At 31.7% G+C, this 17,715-nt stretch overlaps 2 protein-coding genes and 1 pseudogene across 2 annotated transcripts; 1 reads left to right on the forward strand and 2 right to left on the reverse strand.

Moving 5' to 3' along the window:
• Window positions 1-376: 376 nt before the first annotated feature.
• Window positions 377-1,983, reverse strand: LOC125824043 (cytochrome P450 71A3-like). Its single transcript, XM_049503395.1, has 2 exons — window positions 1,078-1,983; window positions 377-979 (listed from the first exon to the last, which is right to left on the reverse strand). The coding sequence occupies exons 1-2, from the start codon at window positions 1,981-1,983 to the stop codon at window positions 377-379; spliced, it is 1,509 nt and encodes a 502-aa protein (XP_049359352.1).
• A 2,680-nt stretch (window positions 1,984-4,663) lies between these two features.
• LOC125824144 (cytochrome P450 71A4-like) lies at window positions 4,664-6,445 on the reverse strand. The gene is made up of 2 exons (XM_049503503.1): window positions 5,504-6,445; window positions 4,664-5,414 (listed from the first exon to the last, which is right to left on the reverse strand). The coding sequence occupies exons 1-2, from the start codon at window positions 6,416-6,418 to the stop codon at window positions 4,809-4,811; spliced, it is 1,521 nt and encodes a 506-aa protein (XP_049359460.1). The 5' UTR covers window positions 6,419-6,445; the 3' UTR covers window positions 4,664-4,808.
• A 1,099-nt stretch (window positions 6,446-7,544) lies between these two features.
• Window positions 7,545-9,670, forward strand: LOC125824156 (cytochrome P450 71A3-like; annotated as a pseudogene).
• Window positions 9,671-17,715: the final 8,045 nt, after the last annotated feature.

The following is a 17,715-nucleotide window of genomic DNA, read 5'->3' on the forward strand; positions in this document are numbered from 1 at the left end:
TGCGATTCTTGCTAGTTTTTCTTTTCTTGTCATGTTATCATAATTAACTTGTGAAATGTTTATGTTATTTAATTTTGTGGCAGAGGACTTGGGGTGCATTCTCACGCAGTATAATGGATGATAAAAAAACGTCAAAATTTGATAACAAAGTAGTCATGATATAGTCAATGTCCTACTTCAATTGGACAAGGGCAAAAAATCAAATTCGGATAAATTTAATAACTAATGTAATATAGTACTGATTAACATGGCGCAAAATTAAAAAGAAATTAAGTGAAACAATTAAAGGTAAATGAAAAACAAAAGTGTTCCGACATTTATTTATGGCTTTGGATACAACAGTAAGAAATGGATATGGAAAGAAAACTGATCCTAATTAATCAGAACATGGAGTGGCAATTGCTAGCAAAGGTGATTTCCTACGAATAGTGATGCCAGTGCATTCAGTCATGTCCAATTCTTCTTCTTTTGGTAATGCTAAATTGAACTTGTGCACAATCCTTGCTAATGCTAGCTCATTCACCATAATAGCAAAAGTACTTCCTGGACAGCCTCTCCTGCCACCTCCAAACGGAATCAACTCAAAGTTTAGTCCTTTGACATCAATATCACTATTCAAGAACCTCTCTGGTCGGAATTCCTCTGGATTTTCCCACAACAACGGGTCTCTTCCAATTGACCAAGCATTGATAATCACTTGAGTTTTAGCAGGTATGTGATAGCCTAGTAATTTTACATCTTTAATTGATTCTCGGGGAATTAATAGTGGAATCGGTGGATGAAGCCTAAGACTCTCCTTGATCGCTGCTTTCAGATAGTGCATATTTCCCAAGTCATCCTCTTTTATCTCCGCTTTCCCTTGGACTAATCCCCTCACTTCATTTTGTAATGTTTCCATCGCTCTTGGATGCCTCAAAAGCTCTGTCATTGTCCATTCTAGAGCTGTATGTGTTGTGTCCGTACCAGCAGCAAATGAATCCTACGTATTAAAAGGGAAACACAATTAATAATATTAAGAAAAAGGTTAAGCTGAGCTTGCAAGTATACCTCTTTTGCACATATTGCCATGATGCTTACCACGAAGAGAGCCTTCAATGAATCCCTTTGAAGAATAAATCCAGTTTCCTTTCCATTCTGAATTTCCAACAAAACGTCCACAAAGTCTTTAGCTTCATCCGCGTGGTATTCTCCTTTTGTGTTCCTAATAATGTGTTCTTCAAACACACTCTCCAAAAATATATCCAACTCTTTCGCCACTTTGTCCACTTTAGTGTCAAGACCAGTGATTCTATTGACCCATTCAAGCCATGGAATATAATCCCCAATGTTAAGAGTACCTAAAAGTGAAAGAAGTTTTTCTATGATTGCCTTAGCATTCATCCCACTTTTATTCACTTCATCATATTTCCTCCCTAATGCCACTCTGCTAATTATGTTATTAGTCATACAACTGAAAACATCTCTCAAATCTATCACTGAATTCGAAGAATCACATCCTTGCTTGATTTTTTCAATCATATTCGATGTCTCTTCTTCTCTGATATCACTATAAGATCGAACTCTTTTGTTGCTGAGAAGGTGAAGTACAGTGACACTTCTAACTTGTCTCCAATATTCACCATAAGGACTAAAAGCCACATCCTTAGAGCCATAAAGGAGTTTATCTGCCATTCTAGAGTTAGGCCTGCTTGAGAATACGAGATCGTGAGTTTTCATGATATCACGAGAAGCTTCAGCAGAAGAAGCAACAAACACTGGCTTACTGCCCAAGTGAAGTAGCATGACTGGACCATATTTTTTGGATAACTTATGGAGAGAACGGTGAGGATGCAGACCGAGTTGATGCAAATTCCCTATAATGGGAAGCTTTCTCGGAGATGGTGGTAACTTTTTTGAAGTGTTGAAATTAGTAAAAAGCCATTTATGAAGAAAGAAAATGAAAACAAACAGAGGAAGTAAAAGAAAATAGCAGGGGAGATCCATTTTTGTTTTTGTTGTAGCTAGCGAGGAGTACCGAGATACAAAAAAATCTAAATTCGGGGCTTTAAGTTAGTATAATAACTACTCCCTCTGTCCCTAATTACTTGTCTAATTTCGAATTGACACACCTATTAAGAAAACAATAATTGATATAGTGAGTTTATCATTTTACCTCTATTAATTATGAAGTTGATGAATTAAAAACTTAAGATTTTCAAGAAGTTCTATCTTTTTCAAAATAATTAATTGAGGGTATAGTAAATAAAAAAAAAAAATCTTTTTTTGATTTGTCAAAATTGACAAGTAATTAGGGATAACTAAAAAATGAAATGTAGACAAGTAATTAGGGATAGAGGGAGTACTAGTCTTATTATAATCAACCGCAGACTATAACTTGCAAGTTTTCTCCATGAATACTTCTTTTTTATTTATTTTTTTAAAAAATAATATAATTATAATTTGCCTAGATCTATTTTAAAATGACGAGAGTTCTAAGGATTGAGATGTTTATATCATGTTTCGTGATCATGATCAAACTAATCACGCATTTTCATAATACCTAAAGAAAAGTTCTTTTGCATGAAAATAAGAATTCACGTTGTGATATCGACCAATTTCTTGAAGAAATTATATAGTGATGGAGACCACTTTCTTCTTTATACGATAAAAAACAAATTATTCAATTCTTTATTCTCTCAGAGCTTTAGAGTATACGTAAAGAAAAAATCTTTTGGTGAGAAAAAGATACATATATATAGTGGTGTCGACCTCTTTCCTGAGGATATTATTATTTGAGAAAGTGAAAAGGATGAGTTTATTAAATTAATTGGGAAAATTATATATAATAGCAAACTATTAATTCAAATTAAATGTTGTAAACATAGTTTGATTTAATTGTACCCCATAGCAAACTGTTGTTATTTCACCTCTCTCCCTGGTGAATCTCGCTCGCCACTCTCACTCCCCTCTCTCACTTTATACAAACACAAATGTATACATTGCGTTTGTGTTTGTATAAAGCGAGAGAAAATTGTATATACAAATACAAATGCATATATTTTCGTTCTATACACTTATGATTATACAAATATGATCTTCCCCAACCAAGTTTTCTTTTGTCTTTCTCTCTTCCTCGCTTTATACAAACACAGATTATATAATTGATTCTTTTGTATATGTATACCGAAATAGATTATTCAATTGCTTCTTTTGTACATATGTATAACAAAATAGTCATATATAGCAAACATAAAATTTGCTATGAAGCGCAATTATGCAAACTATAGCTATAACATACAAATATGATTTTTGTGTTTGTTATATGTGAAAGTTGCTCAACTAATAATGATGCTTTTAGTTGTAAATTGATAAGTTTTTGGTATATATTTAACTAGAGGAGATAATGATAATATCCTTGGGTTCTTTTTGCACCCTTAGGGTTGTTGGTAGTATAAATTAGAAAAAAATAATGCATACGCTTAGCTTTGTGTATTATCAATATCTTATTTTGTAGTGTATATTTTTAATTTATGTATAACAAATGCAGTGATTATACATTCTATTTGATATTATGTCATGTATAACTAATATATGTCAAATCATCGTATTGGCAATGTAAAGTTTTTAACGTATGCATTAACTGTTAAATATCGTACTGCAAAGTCAGTTTTTCCAACAAAATAACTTCAAACAAATTTCATACAAATAATGAAATATACAATATGAAGTTACATAAATTTTGGAAACAAAAAATCATATAATAACAAGATGAAAGGAAGAAGAGTCAAGTCCTCTGAATTCACATAGTTTCCTTAAGAAAATTATTCCCCTCAAGTACCCGATATTATGGAATATATCCTCCCAGGATAAAATGACTCACGAAAAACAAATAGTGATACCTCAAATTTGTTGTCCAGCGAACCACTCAATGGCATGTAATCACACTTGAAGTTTTTTTTGGAAAAGCAGAAACTTTTTTCTTACTATGTAGTGTTTTTCTTCTTGTAAACTTGTTTCAAAACTTATTTCAATATCTGAGAAAAAAATCAGATATTTATAGCCTATAGGTGAGCACAATGATTCATGCATGATATGTGAAAAGGTAACCTAGAAATACGAAAGGTTGCATTCATCTGTCATGAGTATTCATGAATGGAATAACTCCATTCATACTTGCAGCACTTTCACATTTTTTATTCACCAATCTTTATTCTATGTACCATTATCCATTCACACACATTATACAATGAACCCAACATTAACATGGTTAAAACAAAATCTTTTCCACACCTCCACTTTTATTTGTGGAGGATATTTTTGTAAAAAAATATTTATTTTTAGAAATTATGAAGTGCATGTTATTTTTAACATATCAAACAAAACAATGCATAAAAAATAATGTCAACTTATTAATATAGCATAACTAATACCAACATTACTAATGAAGCACAGTCAACACGATTATTTGACACACACCCTATCCTTGTATATTTTGCGATTTGACCCTTTACCCAGTCATTCATTTATCATTTATGAAATCATAAAATAGTTCATTTTGTGAGAGTAAAATAGGGATGATGTTTTTTTCAATTTCAAGTTCATTTTGTGATGGGAAAATTGGGATGATATATTAGAATTTCAATTTTTCGAGGAAGAAAACCAATACGTCAAAATACTAATTGCATAAAACAACATACAAATTAACACCCAAAAAGGAAGTCGACCAATACACTTATTACATATTGTGAAATTATTAACTACTAGCAATCCTGGTAACTTAGTTTAATTAATAATATTGGTGAATAAGACTATGGAGAAAAAACTCCTAACTAGCTAGAGCATGGAGTGGCAACAACTAGCAAAGGTGATTTCCTACGAGTAGTGATGCCAGTGCATTCAGTCATGTCCAAATATTCTTCTTTTGGTAACGCAAAATTGAACTTGTGCACAAGCCTTGCTAATGCTAGCTCAATTACCGCATTACCAAAACTACTTCCTGGGCAGCCCCTTCTGCCAGCTCCAAACGGAATCAACTCAAAGTTTAGTCCTTTTACATCAATATCACTATTTAATAATCTCTCAGGCCGAAACTCCTCTGGATTTTCCCATAATAAGGGTTCTCTTCCGATCGCCCAAACATTAATAATGGCTTGAGTTCTAACAGGTATGTGATAATAGCCTAATAATTTCACGTCTTCCATTGATTCTCGAGGAACTAATAGTGAATTCGGTGGATGAAGCCTAAGGCTTTCGTTGATAACAGCCCTCAGATACTCCATATTTTTTAGATCATCCTCTGTTACCTCTGATTTTCCTTGAGTTAATCCTCGCACTTCATTCTGTAATGTTTTCATGGCCCTTGGCTGCCTCAAAAGCTCTGCCATTGTCCAATCTAGAGCTGTATATATTGAATCCGTCCCAGCAGCAAACGAACCCTATGATAGAAAATAATAAACACGAAATAAAATTTAAAATAGATTGTTATGTTGGATTTAATAATGCATTGGAAATACGAGATTCTTACCAAGAGGATAGCTTTCAATGAATCCCTTTGAAGAGGAAAGCCAGTTTCCTTTCCATTTTGAATTTCTAGCAAAACATCTACGAAATCTTTAGCTTCAGCCGCGCTGTATTCTTTTTCCTTGTTCCTAATAATGTGTTCTTCGATCATACTCTCTAAAAATGTATCCAACTTTTTAGCTATTTTCTCCACTTTGGTGTTTAAACCATTGATTTTATTGACCCATTCAAGCCATGGAATATAATCCCCCACGTTAAAAGTACCCAAAAGTTGAAGAAATTCTGCTAGAATGGTCTTTGCATCTATTCCACTTTCCCTTTCATTATATATTCTCCCTAACGCCACTCTACTAATTATGTTATTAGTGAGCGAACATAAATGATCTCCCAAATTTATCACTGAACTCGAAGAATCACATCCTTGCCTAATTTTTCCAATCATATTAGCTGCTTCTTCTTCTCTGACATAACGAAAAGATTGGACTCTTTTGTTGTTAAGAAGGTGAAGCACGACAATACTTCTAACTTGCCTCCAATATTCACCAAATGGACAAAAGCCCACGTCCTTAGAGCCATAAAAAAGTCTATCGACTATGCTGGATTTAGGTCTGGTTGCCCATACAAGATCGTGAGTTTTCATGATATCACGAGCAGCATCGACAGAGGAAGCAACAATCACTGGCTTACTACCCAAGTGAAGTAGCATGACTGGACCATATTTTTTCGATAGTTTATGGAGAGAACGATGAGGATGCGACCCAAGTTGGTGCAAATTGCCTATGATTGGAAGCTTGCTTGGAGATGGTGGTAATAATATATTTTGGGTATTTGAAGTAGTATAGAAGCAGTGATGAATTATGAGGAAAATGAAGACAAACAGGGGAATTAGAAGAGAATACCAGGGACAGGGGAGATCCATTTTTTTGGTAGTTAGATAGTAAAATGAAATCAAATTAATAACACCTACAAGTTGATAAAATCATTGATTCCATTGCACCCAGATATATAGAGACGTAGTGAATACTTTTTGTTTAAAAAAATAATAAAAATGTATGTTTTGGTGGATTTTACTTTAACATGACAAGAGTTCAGATTACACACTACAAAAAAAAAAAGAGAAAAAAAAAAGAGGAGTAATTAGCTAGGAAATTTGTCAATGACCCGTAATTATCATAATTATCTGGTAATTCATTGCCAATCAATCGTTAAGCTGGTTTAGCGACAAACATATGTTATATTTAGGACAAGTTTTTGCCCAAAGCCATCCATTAAATCTGTGATTATGACAGTATTTTTGATATTATATAGGGAAAACGGTAAATATACTCCCTACTTTATTTTATTATTTTAACTTTATCCTCCGTTATATTACTTGATCAAATTTACACTTACGGTAATTGATCTTATCAAATATACCCTTCCATTAAATATTTCCCCTAATCTGGCCAAGATTTTCTAATTTCACCCCAAAATACCAATTTCAAAAGAATCCCCAATGCCTTGCGACCCACCAAACTAAAACGCAAATCAGATTATGTAACTATATATATTATATCTCGTGATTATGATCAAACATATTACTTATTTTTTATTGTTTCCGAGATTTAAAATATTTGTAAAAAAAACTCCAAAGTATCTAAAGAAAAGATTTTATGATTTCGACAAGTTTCATAAAGAAATTTTAAAATGATATCGACCTCTTTCTTGAAGAAATTAGTGACATAGACCACTTCTTTATTATAGAAACAAAATACAGTTTTTCAAAAGCTAAAAAATGTAGGTTTTCCCACTTAGCACCTACTGTTCTAATATTGGCTAAAAGATTTACAAATTGTTACTCTCGTGCATTTAGATTTTTGACAGGTATTCCATTAATATTTTAACGACCAAGATTTGATTTATTTTAACTGTGGTTAAGTTACTTCTCTCTCAAAAGTCAAAACCTTAACAAGCTACTTAAACTACGTTAGTCTTAAGGTTGGAACATAATTTGAGTCCAAATATTCTTGATTTGTACTCAATACTCCTTACTTTGTAAAACAAAAATGGACTATTTTCTTCTTGTTCCTCTGCTTGCCTTCATTTTGTTTCTTCATCTGTGCTTCTTTAGCCCTTCAAACAACCCAAAGAGGTTATTACCACCATCTCCAACAAAGCTTCCAATCATAGGCAATCTCCATCAGCTTGGATCACTTCCTCACCGTTCTCTCCATAAACTATCCAAAAAATATGGTCCACTCATGCTACTTCACTTTGGCAGTAAGCCTGTGCTTATTGCTTCCTCTGTCGATGCTGCTTGTGATATCATGAAAACTCACGATCTCGTTTGGTCAAATAGACCTAAATCTAGCATCGCTGATAGACTCTTTTATGGCTCTAAGGATGTGGCCTTTAGTCCCTATGGTGAATACTGGAGACAAATTAGAAGCGTTACGGTGCTTCACCTTCTGAGCAACAAAAGAGTCCAATCTTATCGTCGTGTGAGAGAAGAAGAAATATCAAACATGATTGATAAAATTAGGCAACAATGTGATTCTTCAAATTCAGTTGTGATAGATTTGAGAGATATTTTTAGTTGTATGACTAATAACATAATCAGCAGAGTGGCCATAGGAAGGACATACAATGAAGGGGAAAGTGAAATTGCTGTTAAGGCTCTCATAGAAGAACTTCTTATACTTATAGGTACTTTCAACATTGGGGATTATATTCCATGGCTTAAATGGCTCAATAAAATCAATGGTCTGAACACTAGAGTGAACAAAGTAGCTAAAGATTTGGATGCATTCATAGAGAGCGTGATTGAGAACGCATGATTAGGAACAAGAAAGCAGAATGCAGTGCGGGTGAAGCTAAAGATTTCGTGGGTGTTTTGCTGGAAATTCAGAATGGAAAGGAGACTGGTTTTCCTCTTCAAAGAGACTCATTGAAAGCTCTAGTTTTGGTAATTTTCCCTCCTTATTCCTTCCTTGGTTTGTGTCTTGTTTTAATTTTCTTTTAAGCATCTGTCTTACTCAGCAGGACGACATCACTCTATGAAGAAGATCCACAATGTAGTCTCAAGGGCTTTGAGAGTTTTGTTAGCGGGAGAATTTGTGAGACAGAAGTGTTATGTTATCAATTGTGTGAACTTCTTTTTATTCTGAGTGATTTTTTTGAGGTTATTCTTCTCGATATTTGTCCATGTATAGGTTCTAGTTCAGTTAATCCACAACCATCATGATATTCAATGAAAGTCCCTAGTTTCAATATCCTTAACAGTATATCCATTCTGTCTATCATCAAGATTCAACTTTGTATTATAGTCAAGATATAAATTTCTACGGTTTCTCCACAACCTCCTTCTATCTTGGACGGTGTGTAATCCATAAATAACAGCACCATTTGTAAATTATATATTCTGACTAGTCTATATATGTACTGTGGAATAGTTTAAAACTGTGTCAATCAGAATATTTTTTCTAAACCTTTATAGTATACTATATTTTTTTTTCTTCTTAATTTTCATATTATTTATTTTTAAAAACTAGTAAATTTTGTTCTTTGTGTTTCTTTATAATGCACAGGATGCGTTTGTTGCTGCCACAGAATCAACGTATACAGCTTTGGAGTGGATAATGACAGAGCGTTTGAGGCATCCAAGAGTTATGAAAAAATTACAGGACGAAGTGCGAGAATTAGCCCAAGGGATAACAGAGATAACAGAGGACGACTTAGGTAATATGCAGTATCTAAAAGCAGTGATCAAAGAAACTCTCAGGCTTCATCCACCAGCTCCACTACTAATTCCTCGAGAATCAATGGAAGACGTAAAATTACTAGACTATGACATACCTGCTAAAACTCAAGTCATTATTAATGCTTGGGCTATTGGAAGAGACCCATTGTCGTGGGATGATCCAGAAGAGTATATAGGCCAGAGAGATTCTTAAACAGTGATATTGATGTGAAAGGGCTAAACTTTGACTTGATTCCGTTTGGAGCTGGCAGAAGGGGATGCCCAGGAACTGTTTTTGCTATTGTGGAAATTGAGCTAGCATTAGCAAAGATTGTGCACAATTTCAATTTTGCATTACCAAAAGAAGAAGATTTGGACATGACTGAATGCCATGGGATCACTGTTAGTAGGAAATCACCTTTGCTTTATGTGGCTACTCCATGCTCTAGCTAGTGGTCAATAATTTCACGATATGAAATAACTGTTTGTTTGCACATATCTGTTATGTTGTTGTTTGCAAGATTTCTTCTTTTTGACATGTTCTTGTATGCCAAAAACATCAAGCTATTATTCTACACGGCAAGAGTTCAGATTACACACTACAAAAAAAATATAGGAATGATTAGCTACGAAATTTGTTAATGCCCCGTAATTAACACAATTATTTGGCAATTCATTGCTAATCAATCATTAAACTGGTTTAGCGACAAACATATGTTAATTAGGGACGAGTTTTTTTGCCCAAAGCCATCCATTAATTATAGGATTATGATTTATGACTGTTATTGAATATACCCTCTACTTTATTTTATTGTTTGACTTAATCCTCACTTATATTATTTGTTCAATTTTACACTCGCAGTAATTGAACTTATCAAATATACCCTTCCACTAAGATTTCCCCTAATCTGTCCAAAATTGTCCGATTTCAGACCAAAATACCAATTTCAAAATGATCCGTAATACCTTGCGACCCACCAAACTAAAACCCAAATCAGATTATATAACGGTATATGCTATATTTCGTGATTATGATTTAAAAAAAACATATCACTCATTTTTTAGTGTTTCAGAGCTTTAAAATATTTGTAAGAAAAAAACTTCAAAATATCTAAAGAAAATCTTCATGGTTTCGACAAGTTCCATAAAGAAATTTTATAATGATATCGACCACTTTCTTGAAGAAATTAGTGACATAGACAACTTCTTTTATTTTAGAAATAGTAAAGTAGTAGTATAAGATTTTAAACAAATATCAAGCGTGAAATCAAGAAGAGAATCTTTAAAATATATATCTTATTATTTAGTTAGTTTTGCTGGAATGTCTATACAATGTCAGAAGTTTTGGGTTTGTTAAATATATTTTTTGATTGAAACTATGCAATATTAGTTGGGAAAATTGTATATATGTTAATACCTCATTTAATTTTGGGAAAATTAAGCGGTTAAGCAAACTTATAGTACTTAATTACTCATCACAGCTATAGTTTGTTATAATTATCACTTGCGACTAATATTATACACTAATTACGTGGATTGACTTGAGTTTGTATAATTAACCACGTTTGTATATGTATAATTCGCCACATTTGTATAATTCGCAGCGAACAATTCTTTGTTTTGATTTGTATTTGTATACGATTGTTTGTATATGTATATGACGATGATTTCCTTTGATTTTTCAGTTTTGTCATCACATACATTCAATCTTTTTGTGTATAACTTTTTAAAGTTTGTATAAACATGTAGTTTTTGGATTTCGTATAATATGATTTATATAATGTAATTTGTATAATATATTTTGTATAATTGTTAAAGTTCATATATTTATGTTTGTATCGATTTGTTATTTCGAGTTTTATTATTTTTGTATAATTTCAGACTTTATATTACTCAATTATACAAAAACATGTGAATTATACAAACGAGATGCGAATTATACAAATTATTGTCCTCTCTCGCTCGCCTCTCTCCTCCCTCTCCCAGTCTCGCTCACCTCTCTCCTTCCTCTCCCAATCTCGCTCGCCTCTCTCCTCCCTCTCCCAATCTCACTCGCCTCTCTCCTTCTTCTCCCAATCTCACTCGCCTCTCTCCTCCCTCTCCCAATCTCGCTTGCCATATATACAAATGCATATGTATAATATACAATTATCTAACTGATATATATACACAATTCACCTCTCTCCCAGTCTCATTCGCCTCTTTCCTCTCTCCCAGTCTCGTTCGCCTCTTTCCTCCCTATAATATGTAGCTACGAATTGTAATTATCAAACTATAACTATGGAGAGTAATTAGGCTTTTTTTGAGTGGCTATATGCAAAAGTTCCTCTTTAATTTTTATGTTTGTCTTCTTATAAATTTTTTAATTACAATAAAAAGAAAAATAAACTTCTTCTTAATAACCTTTTTTTTTTTTGTAATTATATCATAACAAATATTTTTCTTTCAATATTTGACTTAATACACAACCAAATCATTAAAGGGAAAATTACACGGTTAAGCAAACTTATACTACTTAATTACTCATCATAGCTATAGTTTGCTATAATTACCACTCACGACTAACATTATACATTAATTACGCGGGCTGACTTCGAGTTTGTATAATTAGTCATGTTTGTATATGTATAATTCGTCAGAATATACAAATACATATGTATAATATACAATTATCTAACCTATATACATATACAATTCACTTCTCACCCACTTTCTGCCCTTTCTCGCTTGCCTCTCTCCTCTCTCTCCCAATCTCGTTCGCCTCTCTCCTCCCTCTCCCAATCTCGCTTGCTATATATACAATTGCATATGTATAATATACAATTATCTAACATATATACATATACAATTCACCTCTCTCCCACTCTCTGCCCTCTCTCTCTCGCCTCTCTCCTCCCTCTCCCAATCTCGCTTGCCATATATACAAATATATATGTATAATATACAATTATCTAACCTATATACATATACAATTCACCATTCTCCACTCTTTGCCCCCTCTCTCTCGCCTCTCTCCTCCATATAACATGTAGCTACGAATTGTAATTATCAAACTATAGCTATGGAGAGTAATTAGACTATTTTTGAGTGGCTATATGTGAAAGTTCCCCATCATTAAACTTGACAGGACACCTTAGATATTTGGGCTGCCTTGATATTTCACACCTTTTCATTCCTTCTTAAAGCCCAATTTATTATAATATAATGGACTTATGAAATGGACCACTTGAAGCAAACTGTGAAGCCCATTATTTCGTCTGCCTCTGGCCCAGAGAAATACCCAAGAAAGGAATTTGACTAATTAAAGCCGGTTTTCTCAATCTTTAAGAAATGGAGAACTTCCGTAAATGCATCCTTCGACTATCTAGTTTACCAATATGGTCATATAGTACACTATATATATATATTTTTTATTATATATGTGGCGTATAAGTATGTATATTATAAAGAAAAAAATATAAATTTCACTAGTTTAGAGATTAATTATTTGATTTTTTGTGAATTTTCAATATTACTGCTCCTATCATATTTTGATTTGTAGAGATATATGAATTTTGCACGTTCAGATACAAGTATCTCAAATACATGCTAAGAAGATATATTTAAATATGAAATTTAACTGAAACAAATCCATTTATAAGCAAATCACGCATTTTTTCTTGTGTTTACATCCCTACTTTATTCAAATAAGGAGAAACATCATGGTGACTAAAAAAAATGAATTAAGTCAATTTTAAAAGAATTTCAAGAAAAAGAGAGTTTTAAAAGAATCGCCACCTAATTTTAGGAAAAATTAGAAAACCAGTTAATTAAAAATGTTTACGAAACCATGGGATTCTAGGTAAGGGGTTCAAATTATTCCAAAGGAAAGGTGTTAGGCATCCTTCGAAATCCACAAATATGGATCCCAACTGAATTCATTTTTTCAAATTGAAGAGGAGATAAAAACAAATATACAAGTATAACAAACGTTGCAATATACACAAGCAATAAATTAAAATAATAATATAAGACACGACCTAAATTGCCTAACATCGATATATACAAAATAATGAATAAAGAATATAATTCATATTTTCATTTGAATAGCTTCAATGGGAAGCAACTTCAGGTACCTGTAAAAACACTTAGTAAAAGTGTTAGTAATAAATAAATATGAATAAAAGTAAATGAATTACATAATAACTTAAAAAATAAAATGAGAGGTCTTGGAAATTGACGGTAATTTCTTCATCGCCAACTTTAACATACAAAATATATGAAATTAAACTAAATTTCCGTCTTTAATAATAGGAAGACCTCCAAAACCGACGGAGAGATTTTCTCATTGGCCAAATTTAATATTAGCTACAAAGAAGAGCATAAACTCGCTAAACTAAACAGTTCATTAGAAGAGATCAAGAGTATCTAAAATTAATTTACTAATAACATTAATCAGAGAAGAGAAGAGGAAAATGAACAGATGAACAACAAATAATAAATAATCAAAATAAAGACATTAATAATTTAAGCTAACAAATGAGTAAAGGGAACAAAACATACCGTCAACTCAACTAGACTCGGCACTAAAGTGATAGAAAAATTCAAAAGATGCAAACTCAATTGTAACAACTCAATATTTAATAATAATAATATATATAATCTAAAGAAAAATGCTATAAACAATGGCCAAAGTAGCCTAAATCAAAATGGCAATTCAACAATAATATATAATTAAAGCAAAATGCAATCGTCCTAACTATTAAATAACACATAATCTATAAACAAACATAAAGATAATAACAACTTAAACATATACAGGTAACCCCAAAAAATAATAATTAAGACCCTACAAAAAAAAACCAACCAAACAATTGAAAAAAGAGTTAACAATGCAAAACAGAGAACTACCGATATGTTACTTTTTCGGTCAGATCTGGGAACTTCAGGGTGGTCACTGGTTGTTCTCCAGCTCGTTGAAGAGTGATGAAATGGAGCTCAGAGCTCATTAGAATGGCAGAAAGTTACCTGCAAAACAAGAGGAAGAATCGAAAAGGCGGAATGGGATGGGGACTGGTTCGGTTTCCTTGTTATTTGCTCCGGTTCATCGGAGTTTGAAGCTCCTCGCCGGAGTTTGAGGTCTGGCCGCTGGATTTGGTTGTTGTTTTCGAGCCTTGATACTCGCCTGGTTGTATTGTTGGTTCATGGCTGCCATCAGTGGGTTTCTCCGGAGATGGGGTCGAGCTTAGGATTCACGTGAAATCTGCAAAAAAACAACATAAAAATCGTGAAAGGGAAAGGGGAAGGGGTCTGGTTGCTTGGATTTGGAGGTTGTTTCCGGTGACTATTTCACCGTAAAAGGAGAAAAAACGAAGGGTTTTTGGAGTTGTTATTGTTGAGCTACTGGTGGCTGCTAGTTGTGGTGGTTTGCCGCTGGTAGCAACCAAAGGTAGAAGAGAAATGGGGTTTGTGAGTGGCGGCTGAAAAGTTTTTTAGAAAAAAAGATTAGGTTTCTATCTATTTGGAAATTGTTTTTCTGAAGGCCAAAAATATTATCCGCCACCCTTGGGTTAATGAATAAGCTATTGTTTATATAGAAAATTAAAAACTACCTATAGTACAATATTATTCTCTTAAAATCGAGGGTCAAAATCATTAGTAAATAAAATATTTGCGTATGAAATTTTATCCATATTGAATGAATTTCTAGATTGTACAAAATATCAAAATGTATATTAACAAATGTAATGAATAAATTAAATATTAAAAATTATATTGAACGTAACTAATGACATGTAAAAAATGCAATTTAACATAAATAATAATTTAATCAAAATGAACAAATATTTGAACGTAGTCAACCGGTTATAACAAAAATAATGTAATTAAAATTATCTAATAATTTTTTTTGAAATTTTGACAAATAAGGATAAATATTGATAAACTTATTTAAAATTATATTAAAAAAATGTATTTTACACTATTAAATAAATAAAACTTAAAAATTACGAATTTTGAAAATATTAGGCCAAAATTGGGTAACAAGACATTGAATTTGTTGTGACATCTTATAAATTGAATAGAAAAAAATGTCCTTTCAAATATATTATATGAAAATATACATCTCTTAAAAATGATATAGAACTAAAAACAATTTTCTCAATCATCACAATCACAATCACAATCACATTCACATTCTTTTTTCTACTTGGCACTTTTTTTTTTCTTTTTCTGGGGTTTCGATCATACAAAGAGGTGCCTTATTCCAACACAGTGTAAGTAGTATCTGTTGTTACTAAGATACTTAGAACAATAACTTTGAAGTACTTGGTATGAAACAACAAAGTTTAAAGAGTATTTTTAAAATTAGAAACTTAATACCAATAAAGAAAATAGAATCTGAAACAGATAAGAAATAATATATAAAATATTTTTCTCAACGAGCCCCTTGATTAATGCACAATGTGTTCTTAGGAAAATTATTATCCTTTAAGTACACGAGGTTAATGAAATATATCCCTCTAAGGATAGAATGATCTTACTCACCGGTGTATCAATACCTAAAATCACGATGTCAACGAACTACGCAACAATAGGAAAGTATACTTAGAATACTATATTTATTAGTAGAAGAAGAAGTCAAGAAATTCGTTGTTGAAAAATAAAATAAAAAACCCTTTTATTTATAGACAACAAAGGGTATAGTGAACATTTGTTTAATGTATCTTATTGTTCATCACAATCCTTTGGAAAAGTCAAAAGTATAACCCTTAGCAAAAGTTACAATCTTACAAAAAAAATCTCAACTTTTTATAAAAATTACAACTCTTCGTAAAAGTCACAATTCTTCATTTTTCCATTGACACATTTTAAAACCAAACATTATTTGTTCCACCGGCGCTACAAAAAAAAGCTGAATTTATGGGGGTCATTTTTTCAATTTGTGGCGTTTTAGGGACCCCACAAATTAAATTGTGGCGATCTTTAAAAACGCTACAATTACTCTTGCCACGAGTATATTTGTAGCGGTTTTAGTAAACCTCCACGACACCCCCCACAAATCACTAATAAATTTGTGGAGGTTTTCTAGTATCAATTTGTGTCGGTTTAAAACCTTCACAATATGATCCCAATATTTTATTATTTTATTTTTATGGATTTAAAATTTTTGTGATATAAAATCAATATTTACATAATTTGATTTGTGGAGTCTTACAAAATTATTATTATTTTAATAAAAAAAAATTGATTTACATTAAGCTTAAAATAATATAAATAAATAATTTTATTGAATAACACACTTAATGCAAATAAAATTTCATTAAACAAATTTATATTTATAAGTTTCACAAGTTCAAACTCATGTGAAATAAAAGTAATACAAACTTTTGTATAATAACTTCGACATTACATTTCAAATCATAAGAAATTCAGAACAAATAAATATTAAAAAAATCTATAGCATTTGTTTGGTGATTTAGGTTGTTGTCACTCAATCTCTTATCCAAGGTGAAGTAAGATCAATCCTCGCATCAAGCTGAAACAATAAAAAAAAAACTATATGTCATTAGATTAATAACATATAGTGATACATATATATTTTTGTAAGTCTTGAAAAAAATAATCAAAGTTTAGTTCATTCCAAAAGCAAATTCATACAAAACTTTGGTTTGAAAAAAATTATAAAATTATGGATGAGATAAATTTATTTTTGATGTTCTTTCATACACACTATTGCGAATAACAATGATTTCATGATTATTTCTACCAAAACAAAAGCTAGGTGTACAGAATAGGAAAATACATATTTTAAAGTTATACTTATATTGATCACAATCTCATATGCAAAATTATCCTTTAATTTGCAATAGTCAAATCCAATCAAGAATAAAATTATTACGGGATATTTAATTAAACAAAAATAAAATTGAGGCTTACCTGAAATCATTTAAAGATTGGCTATGAATAACTTACGATGTGGTGAGAATTTAAACAAATCCTGAAATATGTAAAGGCACTAACTCATTAGGTTTAAAAACTTGTAAAATACAAACTATCTACAAATTAAATAATGCTAAAAAATTCTAATGTGGATCATCAAACTCACCTTACAAAGATCAATATTTACATTAAAAAATTAAGATCAATATTTATATGCAAAAAGACATTTACCGTCTATTTCATTGTGCAGAACCTACAAGAGAAAAAATTAATTAGCAAAAAATTAAAATTCACACTCACCCAAAAATTACCTGAAAATGAAGTAAAAAAAGAATTAGATGTAAAGGGAAAGAGGAGAGGGTGACAGAAAAGTAATAACTTAAGAGGGAAAATGATATGGGATTTGGGTGTGGGAGGGTTACGTGGGAAGGGGGTAGTTATTTGGTTGATTTGAAAATTTTAAGGGAATTAGTGGGGATGGTTTTAAGTCTATTTTTAATGTTTTGGAGAGAAAAATAATTACTATTTATTTTTTAATGCACATAACAAGCTTTTTTCTTTTTAATGTTTATTAACAA

Source organism: Solanum verrucosum, unplaced genomic scaffold (assembly GCF_900185275.1).
Source record: "Solanum verrucosum unplaced genomic scaffold, falcon-dt-bn FXZP01000088.1, whole genome shotgun sequence".
Lineage (NCBI taxonomy): Eukaryota > Viridiplantae > Streptophyta > Magnoliopsida > Solanales > Solanaceae > Solanum > Solanum verrucosum.

What these genes read in the sequence shown, in the direction of transcription:
- LOC125824043 (XM_049503395.1), bottom strand. Translation starts at nt 1,983, where the DNA reads ATGGATCTCCCCTGCTATTTTCTTTTACTTCCTCTGTTTGTTTTCATT. An exon ending in CATTGAAGGCTCTCTTCGTG is followed by an intron (nt 980 to 1,077) that starts GTAAGCATCATG and finishes TTTAATACGTAG; the next exon opens with GATTCATTTGCTGCTGGTAC.
- LOC125824144 (XM_049503503.1), bottom strand. Translation starts at nt 6,418, where the DNA reads ATGGATCTCCCCTGTCCCTGGTATTCTCTTCTAATTCCCCTGTTTGTC. An exon ending in CATTGAAAGCTATCCTCTTG is followed by an intron (nt 5,415 to 5,503) that starts GTAAGAATCTCG and finishes TTTCTATCATAG; the next exon opens with GGTTCGTTTGCTGCTGGGAC.